The sequence below is a fragment of the Oncorhynchus tshawytscha genome, linkage group LG12 (assembly GCF_018296145.1).
Source record: "Oncorhynchus tshawytscha isolate Ot180627B linkage group LG12, Otsh_v2.0, whole genome shotgun sequence".
In the NCBI taxonomy this organism is placed as follows: domain Eukaryota; kingdom Metazoa; phylum Chordata; class Actinopteri; order Salmoniformes; family Salmonidae; genus Oncorhynchus; species Oncorhynchus tshawytscha.
The window spans coordinates 69624971-69638003 of NC_056440.1; the positions used below are offsets into that span (position 1 = coordinate 69624971).

Sequence of the window (13033 nt, forward strand, 5' to 3'; positions counted from 1 at the left end):
TAAGCACAGTCGCTTCATACTTTATTTCTGATATTTCCCATTTGTGCACCTACAGTGCCAAGCCATTTCATTGTTTTAAACTAAAATGCATATATTACTGTGACAGTAAACATATTTCTATCAGCCTTTACAATGCAAATGCTCACAATGCTTCACAGAATGAGAATCACAATGCTTCACAGAAAGTGCTATGGTGAATATTAAACCGGTACTCACAACACTGATAGGCTCCCCAATCTATCTCTTTGAAAGAGCCATGCACAATGAACAGCAGTCTCCAAAAGGTTATCGGGGTCCAGAAAAGAGAGAGGGAGAGAGAGAGAAAAGAGGAGGAGGATCTCTTTGGTGTGGTGTCTCTGTTCTATAGAAACCACTTTTCCAAACGAGGCGGACATCAATCAGCACAAATAATTCCTACAACTTTTTAAGTCAGACCTTTAAATGGCATTACATATGTAGCGAGGCATGAAAAATTTATATGTTGAAGTCTTGGGAAAATGTCAAGGGTAATGATCTCCAGCACAGCGCTTACCTCCTTAGCTTTTTGTTTCAGCCGAGCCTGCTCTGGGTCCTCTTGCCTGGAGCGACTCTGCAGAGTTAAGGAGGGGGGGGACACACAGGTTAACAGCTGGTTTAAGGACCCCCTCATCTGTTGCAGCCAGCACAAAAATAGTACAAAATGGGAACAGGATACAAGGTGTCAAGGACATCGTATTTGGATTCATAGAAGTGCAATTGAGCGCCCAAGGCCAGTGCCCTTTAAACCTGCGCCAAATCCCGCCGTAAATAAGCTGCTGGAGGGAAATTCTAATCAAAGGAGGTTATTAAAAATTCTGCGCGAGCCAGCAGAGCACACAGGGCTGGGAGAATGTGCTCAAACTCAGAAAGTCACAGGCACTCTGTCTGTCCCTCTTTTGTGCCGGTGCCATTGCGGTGTGTGTGTGTGTGTGTGTGTGTGTGTGTGTGTGTGTGTGTGTGTGTGTGTGTGTGTGTGTGTGTGGTGTGTGTGTGTGTGGTGTGTGGTATGTGTGTGGTGTGTGGTGTGTGGTATGTGTGTGTGTGTGTGTGTGTGTGTGTGTGTGTGTGTGTGTGTGTGTGTGTGTGTGTGTGTGTGTGTGTGTGTGTGCGGATCTCTCTAGAGTCAGGACCAGAGTCCACAGTACTGGAGCACCACTGTAATTAGTCAGTGAGAGCTGAGCTGCCTGTGCAGCTTGTACCTGTCTGTGTGAGCTGTTAACCACAGGGCCTCCAATTAACCATACAGGGACTCTTCTAAAAGCTCACTGTTAGTGGCACCCTGCCAGATCACCACACTATCACAGTACCAGCCTACTGTAGCTATCAGCGACGCAGTGTACTTTTCCTATGAGTCTATGAAAGAAAGATAGATACACTGTTGAATGTTCCCGTAGTTTTATTGTACAACGTTTCGCCCCGTAGGTCTTCGTCTATGCTATGGTAATACAGGCAGCTAACAGTGCTGCCCCCTGCCATAGCAATGGGAATAATTCTACACAAAATCTACTTCCTGTTTAACTAGCATAAATTAATTTAGCTTGAATGAAGGTTAGGGATATGACTAGTAATGGTCCAATGTATCTTTAACATTGCCTAACCTCTCTAAGAGCATGGTCATCCTGGTGGTGTTAAAGACTACTTCATTAATATCTCTGAACGTGATGCTTCTCTTGATGTTTCTTTTTTCTACTATAAGCAATCAAATGCCATTTGCCTTCAGTGGTGCTGGAAAGCAAGAGTCTAGCTACCCGTGCCCTGGCTCCCTCCCTCCCTCCATCCCTCCTTCCCTCACTACCTCATGAACAGATGCAGTCGTCTTGCCCTGCTCCTTGCTAATTGGCTTTAAATATATCAGGCGGTTCACGTGCTGGTCGGTGTCTCAACTAAAACGACTGCATTTGCCCTCCAGTCGGCGGGAGCATCCCTGAAGACCTGAGTCATATTTTAAATGGACAGAGGAGTGGGAGCGGAGGAGGGGATTATTTTAGTAGATTCTTATTTGAGAGGTCAAATTATAAGGGAGCCCCAGCGTGGAGCCTGGCCGTCAGCGGGGAGAAAACAGGGACAAAGATGGACTGTTTACAAAGGGCCATGGTGCTACTGACATGCTTTATATCTCCTCTGTCAGCTCAGCTGTCCTGATCTCTCTCTCTCTAAAGGGAAGAGGACACAAAGGGTGCATAACAGTACAGTGGCTGGATACACCCTCATTACTGTTTGAATACACCAGTTAGACTGTAGGAGGTGTATAGTGGAAATGGACAAGTCAAATGAATTAATGTGCCTCAAAACCATCCTATGTTATAATAATGAGCCCAGACAACACATATTGCATATTAGTTATACACTTTATACTAAAGATTTTTTCAGGTGTGATAAACTGATGTTTAGTAAAACTTACTGTCATATACTCCTTCTAAAGACACTTACAGTTAGGCCCTGAGATTGCATCTTTTTGAAATAACAAAATAAAACTTGGTGCTTAATTAACAGTTTTACTGTCAAGGCAGTAGTTTCCTAACTACCAACTATAACAGCGGCAAGGCGGGTCATTGTTCATCAGTCTGAATGTTTCTAATGTCCTGCATGGCAGGCAGGGCCAGACCATAACAATGCTGTTAACACAGGGAAGTGATAATGCAATCAGCTGTGGGACATTGTCTCTGTTGAAGATGTATTAAATGAAGCAAGCTTCTCTCTAATGTCTCACCGTGGGGCATTTCCCTTCAAAACACATTCTGTTGGTGGTGACAGTATTGAACCTTCGCATCATACTGTATGTCTAATGAATTAAATACCTCTTATTTGATAGATTGTATGAAGTATGTGAGAACTTATTCAAGTCATTTCACAATCTTATACAAGTTAAGTGTGTGCAAGAAGTGTTTACACCAGTCTCAACAGCCTGAGTGTGACTGGGTGGACACACATGAGTGTGCAGAGACTGCCTAGATGCAATTCATCTGTTCTGAGACTCTGTACGGCTCTCTGAGGCTCTCCTGCCCACTACTGTTGAAGCTGGTTCTCCTGAGTACTGAGATGGCTGAGATGACACGCATTTAGCTCTGGGCGTGTCAGCGGGTATGTGAGGAGGATCAGATCAGAGGAATGTATAGAGTTCCACAGTGGTTCCTCTGCTTGTTGTGTTTGGGGACAATTGAGAGGACAAAGGAGCCCTAGAGCGAGGGGGCGGGAGAACACACTGAGGTCACTCTACGGAAGACACACTCGGTTTCATCTGTTAGCTAGGGCCTGGGCAGGAACAGCGAAGACACCACACTGCCCTAGACCTTACACACCACCTTACACACTACCTTACACACTACCTTACACACCACCTTACACACCACCTTACACACTACCTTACACACCACCTTACACACTACCTTACACACTACCTTACACACTACCTTACACACCACCTACACACTACCTTACACACCACCTCACACACTACCTTACACACCACCTTACACACTACCTTACACACTACCTTACACACTACCTTACACACCACCTTACACACCACCTCACACACTACCTTACACACCACCTCACACACTACCTTACACACCACCTTACACACTACCTTACACACTACCTTACACACTACCTTACACACCACCTTACACACCACCTTACACACTACCTTACACACCACCTCACACACTACCTTACACACCACCTTACACACTACCTTACACACCACCTTACACACTACCTTACACACCACCTTACACACTACCTTACACACTACCTTACACACTACCTTACACACTACCTTACACACTACCTTACACACCACCTCACACACTACCTTACACACCACCTTACACACTACCTTACACACTACCTTACACACTACCTTACACACAAGTAACACACACAATAGCAACAGAGCTACTAAATTGGGCTAAAGATCAGGATTGAATGTGAAAACACTTCATTGACTGTGTGATTGTAACTAAAAGGGATATATGCCTTTATAACAAGAAGGCGACTAGGACTTACTTTAGCTGCTTTGAGTAGGATCTCTCTCTCCTGTTCATCCTTCCTCTGCTTCTCTATCCTCTCCAGCTGCTCAAAGAACTTTAGCTGCGACCGCACGTCTGCCGACTGCTCCAACCACTCCTCATCCTGCAGAGAGACAGAGAGGGAAAGAAAGAAAAAGAGAGTGAGTGGAGGAAAAATAACTTAAGATACTAAGAAGATCTCATTTTAACCACAAGTTTGGATAAACATATTACTATAACTTTAGACACCTCGTCTCTCTCAACCACCAGTTTGGATAACTAATCACAACTTTTCTTTGTTTACAGGTATCACTGCTTCTCGTTGTGTTAAATATGTTGTTCTGCACTTGGGAGATGGGAAGATGAGACAAGTTTCAGAAGGAAAACAAAGTTTGTGGGTCATCAAAAAGTTAATATGACAATTGTTTATTCCCTGTGTGTGTCTCTGTCTCTCTGTTCTCCCCCAACACCCTTTATCAGTTTCTCTCACTCTATCTCCCTCTCTGTGGCGATGTGAGGAGCTGGCTGGCAGAGCACAGCACAGAGTGGAGTGACATCTGAGGGTTTGTCACCACGCGCACGTCTCTCTCATCCTTCCTCCCTCCTTTGTTCAGAGCTGAGCCTGCACTCCTCCCGTCCTCCGTAACTCAGTCGAGCCGTGCTCTCTCTTTCAGGCCGCCCGCCCGGTTGGTTTTTTCGCTGATGTCAACAGAGTGGCTTCACAGAGACGAGGAGACTTCACGCTTCTAACACGCCTCATTTACAAACCGCAAAAAAGACAAAACAAGACAGGGACAGCTGTAGCCCACCACCCCTCTCCTCTGCCTCACATACAAACAGGAAAACAGCTTTTCAAAGTTGCTATGTTTTTTGCTTTCTTTCTTTTACAAGGAGCAGAGTTGAATTTACTTTATTGTAAACCAATTAAATGTGGTTACATTGCTATATTCAAGGCCAAAAGTTAATGTCACCCATGCTGGTGTGCCAGACAGAGGCCTGCAAAAGATCTATCAGGTATTTTTCAAAGTTCTGAAGAATATGTTTATGTGGAAACTGTGCTATGGTGTTTATCACTTAAGTGTAAAAAGCGCCCCCCTCCTCATAAGTATGTCTGTCTCTGGCACGACTACTTACTTTACCACCGTCCATCCTGTGCTGTGCGATGGAGGAGACCTTCTCCAGCACAGTGCGGAGTCGGGACTGGGTAGCGTGGGAGATGAAGTTCACAGCCTCCATAGGAACCTCTGACACGCCAAACTTCTTAGCTTAGGGTCACACACAGACAGAAGGACTCCAACATTAATACACGCTGATCTCCCCAAATCCCAGTCAGAAAAGGCTTTTCATACTACTGAACCAAGCTGAGTTGAACCAAACCAAGCTGTAATGAGCTGGCCTGGTTCCACATCCACCATAGGACAAAGCAAAACATCTGTGCCAGCACAGTTTGGGTTAGGTCAGGACCATAGTGTGAAAAGGGTATTTGTTTAATAATGATAAAGCTCTGTCTAGATGTTTCACAGTTCTAGTGCCCTGTTGAGAATAGTATCCATGTATGAATTGCCAAGCTTACTCTGCAGTCTTTCATGTGTGTAGCTGTAAACAACATTGGCCAACCTTAACTTTAAAGGATCATTTCAACTAGTTTTCTGGCAGTAAACAGTTTGTGAAGTCATAATTCAGAGGACAGAGTTTAGCAGGTTAGGATCTGTTTTTGTTCCTTTTTAATATTCCATTAACAGAATGTTCTCTCTGGTACACTTTTAAGTAAAACACACCAATTATTTAAATCAGCTGTACTGTACACACACCTTTTCACCAGTCTAACATCTCGAAAGGATCGAGATCTGTATAAGCCTGGTAATTAGTGTGAAAATTCAAAAATATTTTCTCTGGGTCGTAAGCGATGTCAAAAGGAAAAATACTAAAGGCTTCCACTCTCCAACAAACTGAGATCTTTAAGGCACCGAGACAAAGAAAGCCAAGTTCTCTATGAAATAATAAATACCTTCCTCAATGTACAATGTAGTCCACACCAGCACCTGGCTTAAGACTATAGGACAGTCTAAACAGCATCGTATTGCTTTAGTGTTAGTTTCCAACCACCTTAACAGGCTTTATTTTGTACTGTTTTTACTGGTAATCTCATCTGCCCTTAAATAGAGAAAAGTGAACTTTCTGCACTGAACACGAGTGAGTCTCTCTGGAGTTGAGTACTTCTGCAGAATTGGACCTCTGAGGTACCAGTACACATTTACTTTGAGAGGCTATTCTAGAGAATTCCAGCTGTGCATATGTTCTAGGCCCTGGGAGTCAGGAGGGAGTTGCTGCTTGCGGTTTCACAAATGAAACTGGCCCATGGCTCAAGGACAAGCCTGAAGAATGAAAGAGAGGGGGAGAAAGAAGAGAGATAGAAAGACAGAAGGGGGTGAAAGGAGAGAGAGAGATATTGGAAGAGATTGAAAGAGAAAAAAGGAGAAAGAAAGAAACAGGGAGAGAGAAACAAGCTCCTGGACATTCTGAAAGGTCCTCACCGGATCTGAATCTACCCTGCCCCGCTGTACATCTCCCTGTCCAGTGGTGGCAGCAGAGGGCAGAGGGCAGCATGAAGCAGAGGGGTGAGTCAGGGCTGTGTACCACTGTGTGAGGAGGACCACATCCCCACTAGCCTCTGATTGAGCAGAGTTGGCAGGCTGGGGAGCCTCCCTTGGTTCTGCTGCCAGCTGAGAGTTCTCCACAGCCCATCACTGACACAACAAAGCCGCCCAAGTGCCACTTCCCCAGCAGGGGGCACTATGGCCTCCCACCCACCCGGCCCCCGCACAGCACCAAGCCCCCAGAGCAAGATTTACATTTTTAACCCCCTCCTCCCCAAGGCGGCGGGATAACAACCTCACCAATGTACCGTCTAACAGCACATGACCTCTGGGCCTCATTGTCACCGTCACCGTGGATACTTAATTGAGGTAAAACAAGAATAAACGTATTAGCGCTAAAACTCCCTGTTGTGTTTGAATTCTATTCTACTGTGTGATTTATAATGCAACGTGTATTCAAGACTTAGTTGTTTATGGTAATATTATTGAATTGCACTTTCACACATTAGGCTTAGACATTTCCGACACAGTGCAAAAAGGCCTGAAGTGTAACAAAGTGCCACTTACCAGTACCACCATTGAATGTGCCTAACGAGAGGCCAATACATTGTAGATACTAGTCTATCACATGGTAAACCCTCACATGAATTCTAATATGAACAGAGACTGATTCCACTGGTCCGTGAATCATCTCACATTCGCAAATAGGACAGTATCTGAATGTGGAGCTCCAATCAAAGGACAGAAGAAGAACTAAATCCAGTCTTGTAACTCTGAACTCTCTTCCTTCAGTCCACAGGACAATCTGACAAGCAGCCTTCAAAAGACAGCTCTATAAAGTATTTATGTCAGGGCCTGGGGTCTAGTAAGTTCAGACAGACACTGAAGAATTCATTAAAGGAGGTGAAAGAACTGTTAAGTGGACCAAGTTTAAAATGAGGGAGGGCAGAAAGGAGCGTCTGCTCCGGCCTGGCCTGCAACCTCCCATCAGGGGAAGTAAATCAAACTGTCTGTCTTTAGTGATGACACTACAGATGCAGAAACAACAAGGAGAATTCAAGAAAACACAAAACTAACAGATCGATTTCATCACACATACACAGACAGGGGTATGACCTATATTTTCTAAACCAACACACGTTTGAAGGAACATGATTCTGTTTGGTACACGTTCATGAATACATTCAAGATCAATCTGAAGATAATAATCACTATGATGAAAATGAAGATCAGCATCATTGGCAACACTTGATGATTATGGAATTATTATTATGGACCTGGAGATAATACTAACCGTGAAGACAACGATACTGTACATGATTCCACCTCAATTCTCCATCATTTAATGACTTTAAAGACTTACTGTGTATGCAACTTCTATTGTTCGATTGCTGTGAACAAGGCGTCATTCTCATACACTATATGGGTATTCTTCAGAGGTTTCTCTAGTGAGGGTGTCATCATGTACGATAATGTACTGTAGTTGTGTACTGTCCGTACCTGTCTCCAGGATGCGTCTGTGTAACAGGCCCGGGTGAAGGAAGGCCTCATCTTTACAGGAGCGGATGTGTGTCCCCACCAGCTCAGAGTTGGTTGCCAGGATACGAGCGCTCTCTTCATTCAGGTTCACCCCCGCCATGGACGCCACATCGTTAATGTCATCATCATCCCTGGAAACAAATAGATGGAGGATTCATTTTTTAAGGGCTCTACAGATGTAGTTTGTTTCTGCAAACTTGTTGTGTATTTGAGTTTTAAAAATAAATCTAAAGTTGTCATTTCCACTTAGAAGTGTCAGACTTGTTTTGCCCTCATGAAAAATGTACCAACCCCTACAAAAATGGTAATGAATTATAATCCACATAATAATTCAAATGTCCTGTTGCTGCTGTAGCAAACTGCCTCAAATTAAGATCCTACATCTGTACATGAACTCTTACAACAATGTCTGTATAAAACAATATTGTATGTATCCCTTTTACAGTATTAGTTTACATGTCCCTATAGACAATTACAGAGCTGTTCCTGTGGAAAACTGACAGATTTTCTCATTTCATTCAAGGTGCAATCGTACAGGGAATGTAGTGTATGCACTTGCATTGTTATGATTCAGAGGTGTATAAGCTGCTCATAAAATACACTATTTTAATAGATTTTATTCCATCCAGAGTCCATTTGAGTCAGCATATAGTAGGGTTGACAACGTTTGGATGGCGGGGAGCTGGGTAAGGATGCACAGGCAATATACTAAAATCAACAAACACTGTATACAGACCACTCTGCTCAGAACAGCAATATCATCCAGTACTAGTCCAGTGGAAATATCCACCACCATTTTGATTCACAACACGATCTGGCTTCTCAATACATTGTTCATTTTCTTAAATATGAGCTTTTTTAGAATTCATACATAGATTTGGATCAGTAAAATGTATTAGATATCGTATTTGAGGTAAACAGTAACAAGGGGATAAAGGACCAAGAAGACCTATTGAGGTCAAGGTCCTTCCCAAGGATGACCATCATTAAAAGGGGCGGCAGGGTAGCCTAGTGGTTAGAGCGTTGGACTAGTAACCGGAAGGTTGCAAGTTCAAATCCCCGAGCTGACAAGGTACAAATCTGTCGTTCTGCCCTTGAACAGGCAGTTAACCCACTGTTCCTAGGCCGTCATTGAAAATAAGAATTTGTTCTTAACTGACTTGCCAAGTTAAATAAAGGTAAAAATAAAAAACCTTAGGTTTTGGGTGAATCTGACATTGACAGTGGCCAGGCCTAAATCCTCTTTCCAGTCTCTCTATGAGTGAGTACCCTAACAGGGGAACTGTGGTAACCTGGTTGTGGCTGGCAATGCCCTGAGCTCATCATCCATGGAAACACTGCCTCCCTCCCTCGCTCGCTGGGCTGGAGGAACCACTAAGTGGCGGTGACAGAGGGCACAGACACACACAGGGCAGCCGCTCACTGCCTCCCTCGCCCGTTCCTTCACCTCCCCTCTAAAGGAATTGGCGTTCGCACCGCCAGCAGCCGCTGGTTCCGACCGTCAGAGGTTACGTGTTGCGGGGGCCATGCACGTTGATGCTGCCTTGTTCTCTCTGCCCGCAGTGGGCGGGCGTCCATGTGTGGGAACACATCGCCATCGTCAGCAGCAGGCATTGCACCCCGCTGATGTCTCCCTGTTCCTCTGTAATGTGACGAGCACCTATATGAGTCCTGACATCCCGGCAGGAGGTTGACAAAGACGATTAAGAGCTCCTTCCTGCACCAAGAGATCTCACTAGACCCTCTACTCACCCTGCCAGTCCCAGTCCTACTCTCTCTGAGTCTAATAATGAACCTCCATGTAGAATCTACCCAACAACACTCTCATGACACAGGAGATTACTATGTTATTATTATATCTCTCCCTCCTACTGTAGGCTATACACCTTCGTCATCTTCATCAACACCCTGGCCTCCTAACCTCAATATCCATTAAATAAATAAACCATCATACGTAATGATGAATAACACATAAAGTTACACAACACAGCTAGTGGACATGGACATGCTATGTTGCTATGCAAATAACTCCCTTATTCCTGATTCTTAATAGCACAGCTAGATGTCTCCTGTGTTTGGGGGGGGATCTACAACCAAATGGAAATGCAAGACAAGGCTAACATTAAAAGGAAGGAATTAGTTATGAAACGCATAACAAAAAGACTCCTGAACGAATGTACAGTACCTTCTCCTCTCACTAATAAAGGTGAGATATAATTAGGTTCCTATGGAGAAAAAGACACCTCTCAATGATTGGTTTGGCTTTGCTGCGGGACATGACACCGAGAGCAACATTAATAAATATACATGCATTTTCCATATCAAGCCTGGATGGGAGAGGGCACGCCGTATGTGGGGAGTTGGATTGGATTTAGAAGGAGCATGTGTATGTGTGGAAAGGGGGCATCCAGTCAGGGAAGAGCCAGGATCCAGGGCCAGACAGGGATCGTCTCTGATACCTCCCCCCAGAGAGTGCCCCCTGTGCCAAGGTAGGGGTCGTCCACCGAGCCATCTGAGTGACTAACACCCCTGAGACCCCTCCATGTAGCTAGTCATAACTCACAGTGAGTGAGACACACACACAGTCACACACACAGGCTCAGGCCACTGCAGCTTCCTCAATGTGCACTACAGCCTGTCGCTTTAGACAATGCTGACTGCTGCCAATATGTATCAAAGCCAGTGTACTGTAGTTTAAACACGTTCCCTCACTGTGTGTCCGGCCTGGTCTGGACGTGAATGAGCTGGATGGGGGCCGGGGTAGAGGGACGTATGACCCAGACCAGACATAGAGTGGGCAGGAGGATTTGGGGGAAGAAAAAAAAAGCTCACCTCTGGCATTTTAATCTTTATTTAACTAGGCAAGTCAGTTAAGAACAAATTCTTATTTACAATGACGGCCTACCGGGGAACAGTGGGTTAACTGCCTTGATCAGGGGCAGAACGACAGATTTGGCCAGCAACCTTTCGGTTACTGGCCCAACGATCTAACCACTAGGCTACCTGTCGCGGCATTGGGCTGAGGGGGCTGACGTCTGAGATGGCTGAGGACTGAGAACTAGGGGATGAGGGCCGGCTGTGATTAAAGCGGATGTTGGGTGTTTACAGAAAGCATGGAGGGAGAGACCAGCTGCTTCCACTCAGCACTGTAAACCTACACTGTGGCTGCCTGTCTGTCTGTCAGTAGGTCAATGGTCACCACAGCAGAGCACACTGGAACTCACCGGGAACCCCACAGGCCCTGCGGTCTGAACACAGCCCAGCACAACACAACACAGCACAACACATAACGCAACACAACACATAACAACATAACGCAACACAACACAGCACATAACAACACATCACAGCACATCACAACAGATAAATAAATACATAGGTCAAGGTGGAGACACTAGAGGGGTTATGCCTGGTTGATTATATTTTAACCATGTTTGACTAGTTATAAACTAAATCTCTGAGATCATAGTCTATTCAACCCCTATCCACTTATCTACTCAACCCTAGCATTATATTCTTTACAAAGGGAAACAATACAAATCTGATGTTATACAAAACACCATCTACATAGCACAACACTGGGGAGTGGAAGGAGGGGGGAGCATTTAAGATCAAACAAAAAAATGCCTACAGTACAATCTCAGTATCATCACTATTTTAAGGAGGGGGGAGACTCCCACCATCCCTGGCCTATTGTGCACCCATGCTAGGAGGGAGTGGCTGAGAGTGAACTGAGGTGAGAGGATATACACGCCACAGGGCTCTGTTCCAACATGCTCTTATGTCCTCAGGAGGGGAACAGTATAGAGGTACATACAGCCCTGCCCTACCAGGGACTACTACACTACACAGCCAGACAACAGGGATTCCTAATCCATGTCAACCAGCAGAGTAGAGGGGTAGTGCTGGTGAGGATATATGAACCCCATTTGATTGATCTGACATGAAACTAGTGTGTAGCCTATGTACTGTATGGGTAGCCAGTATATTGCACTGCTAGGGCAGGGAGGCAAAGGTTTGTGTAAACATGGAGGCAGAAGCACCAGAGGGAATAGGTTGTCAGTAACAAGCAGCCCTGACAGCTTAATTATCAAGGCCACTAAAGATTTATTGGTTTATCAATCAGGGCCCGGGGCGGCTAATTTCCCCTCAGGAAGGGAGGCCATTACCATGAACCCGGTGGCCTACTATGGGCTCGGTGCCAGAGGTGTAAAGTAACTAAGTAAAAATACTTTGAAGTACTACTTAAGTATTTTGGGGGGTATCTGTACTTTACTTAACTCATCTACATTCCAAAATAAAATAATGCACATTTTACTCCTTACATTTTCCCACAACCAAAAGTACACGTTACATTTGGAATGTGTAGCAGGACAGGAAAATGTACATACATACGCACGCACACACAAACTGCGATGTGCTCGCAATCACGCATGTACACACATATAAGCACCTATACTTATAGGTCAGATCGTAAAGATCATTTTTCATGAACACGTTTTTTTACAAAGATGAAACGAGCTGAAGAACCTGGAGGGAGGGCAACCATAAACATCTATATTAACAAGGGGTAACCATAAACATCTATATTAACAGGGGGCAACCATAAACATCTATATTAACAGGGGGTAACCATACACATCTATATTAACAGGGGGCAACCATAAACATCTATATTAACAGGGGACAACCATAAACATCTATATTAACAGGGGGCAACCATAAACATCTATATTAACAGGGGGTAACCATAAACATCTATATTAACAGGGGGCAACCATAAACATCTATATTAACAGGGGTAACCATACACATCTATATTAACAGGGGGCAACCATAAACATCTATATTAACAGGGGACAACCA

At 44.6% G+C, this 13033-nt stretch overlaps 1 protein-coding gene across 2 annotated transcripts in view; it reads right to left on the reverse strand.

Moving 5' to 3' along the window:
• Positions 1-209: 209 nt before the first annotated feature.
• Positions 210-13033, reverse strand: part of LOC112249605 (transcription initiation factor TFIID subunit 4) — a 70340-nt gene continuing 57516 nt past the window's right edge. The window contains exons 10-13 of one of the 2 annotated variants that reach the window (XM_042331000.1): positions 8129-8298; positions 5166-5296; positions 4030-4155; positions 210-589 (exon numbers count right to left, since the gene is read on the reverse strand). In XM_042331000.1, the coding sequence (XP_042186934.1) occupies positions 425-589; positions 4030-4155; positions 5166-5296; positions 8129-8298 (592 nt within the window). In that variant the 3' untranslated portion in view covers positions 210-424. The remainder of the gene's footprint in view (positions 590-4029; positions 4156-5165; positions 5297-8128; positions 8299-13033) is intronic. The other variant, XM_042331001.1, reaches the window with a different exon arrangement.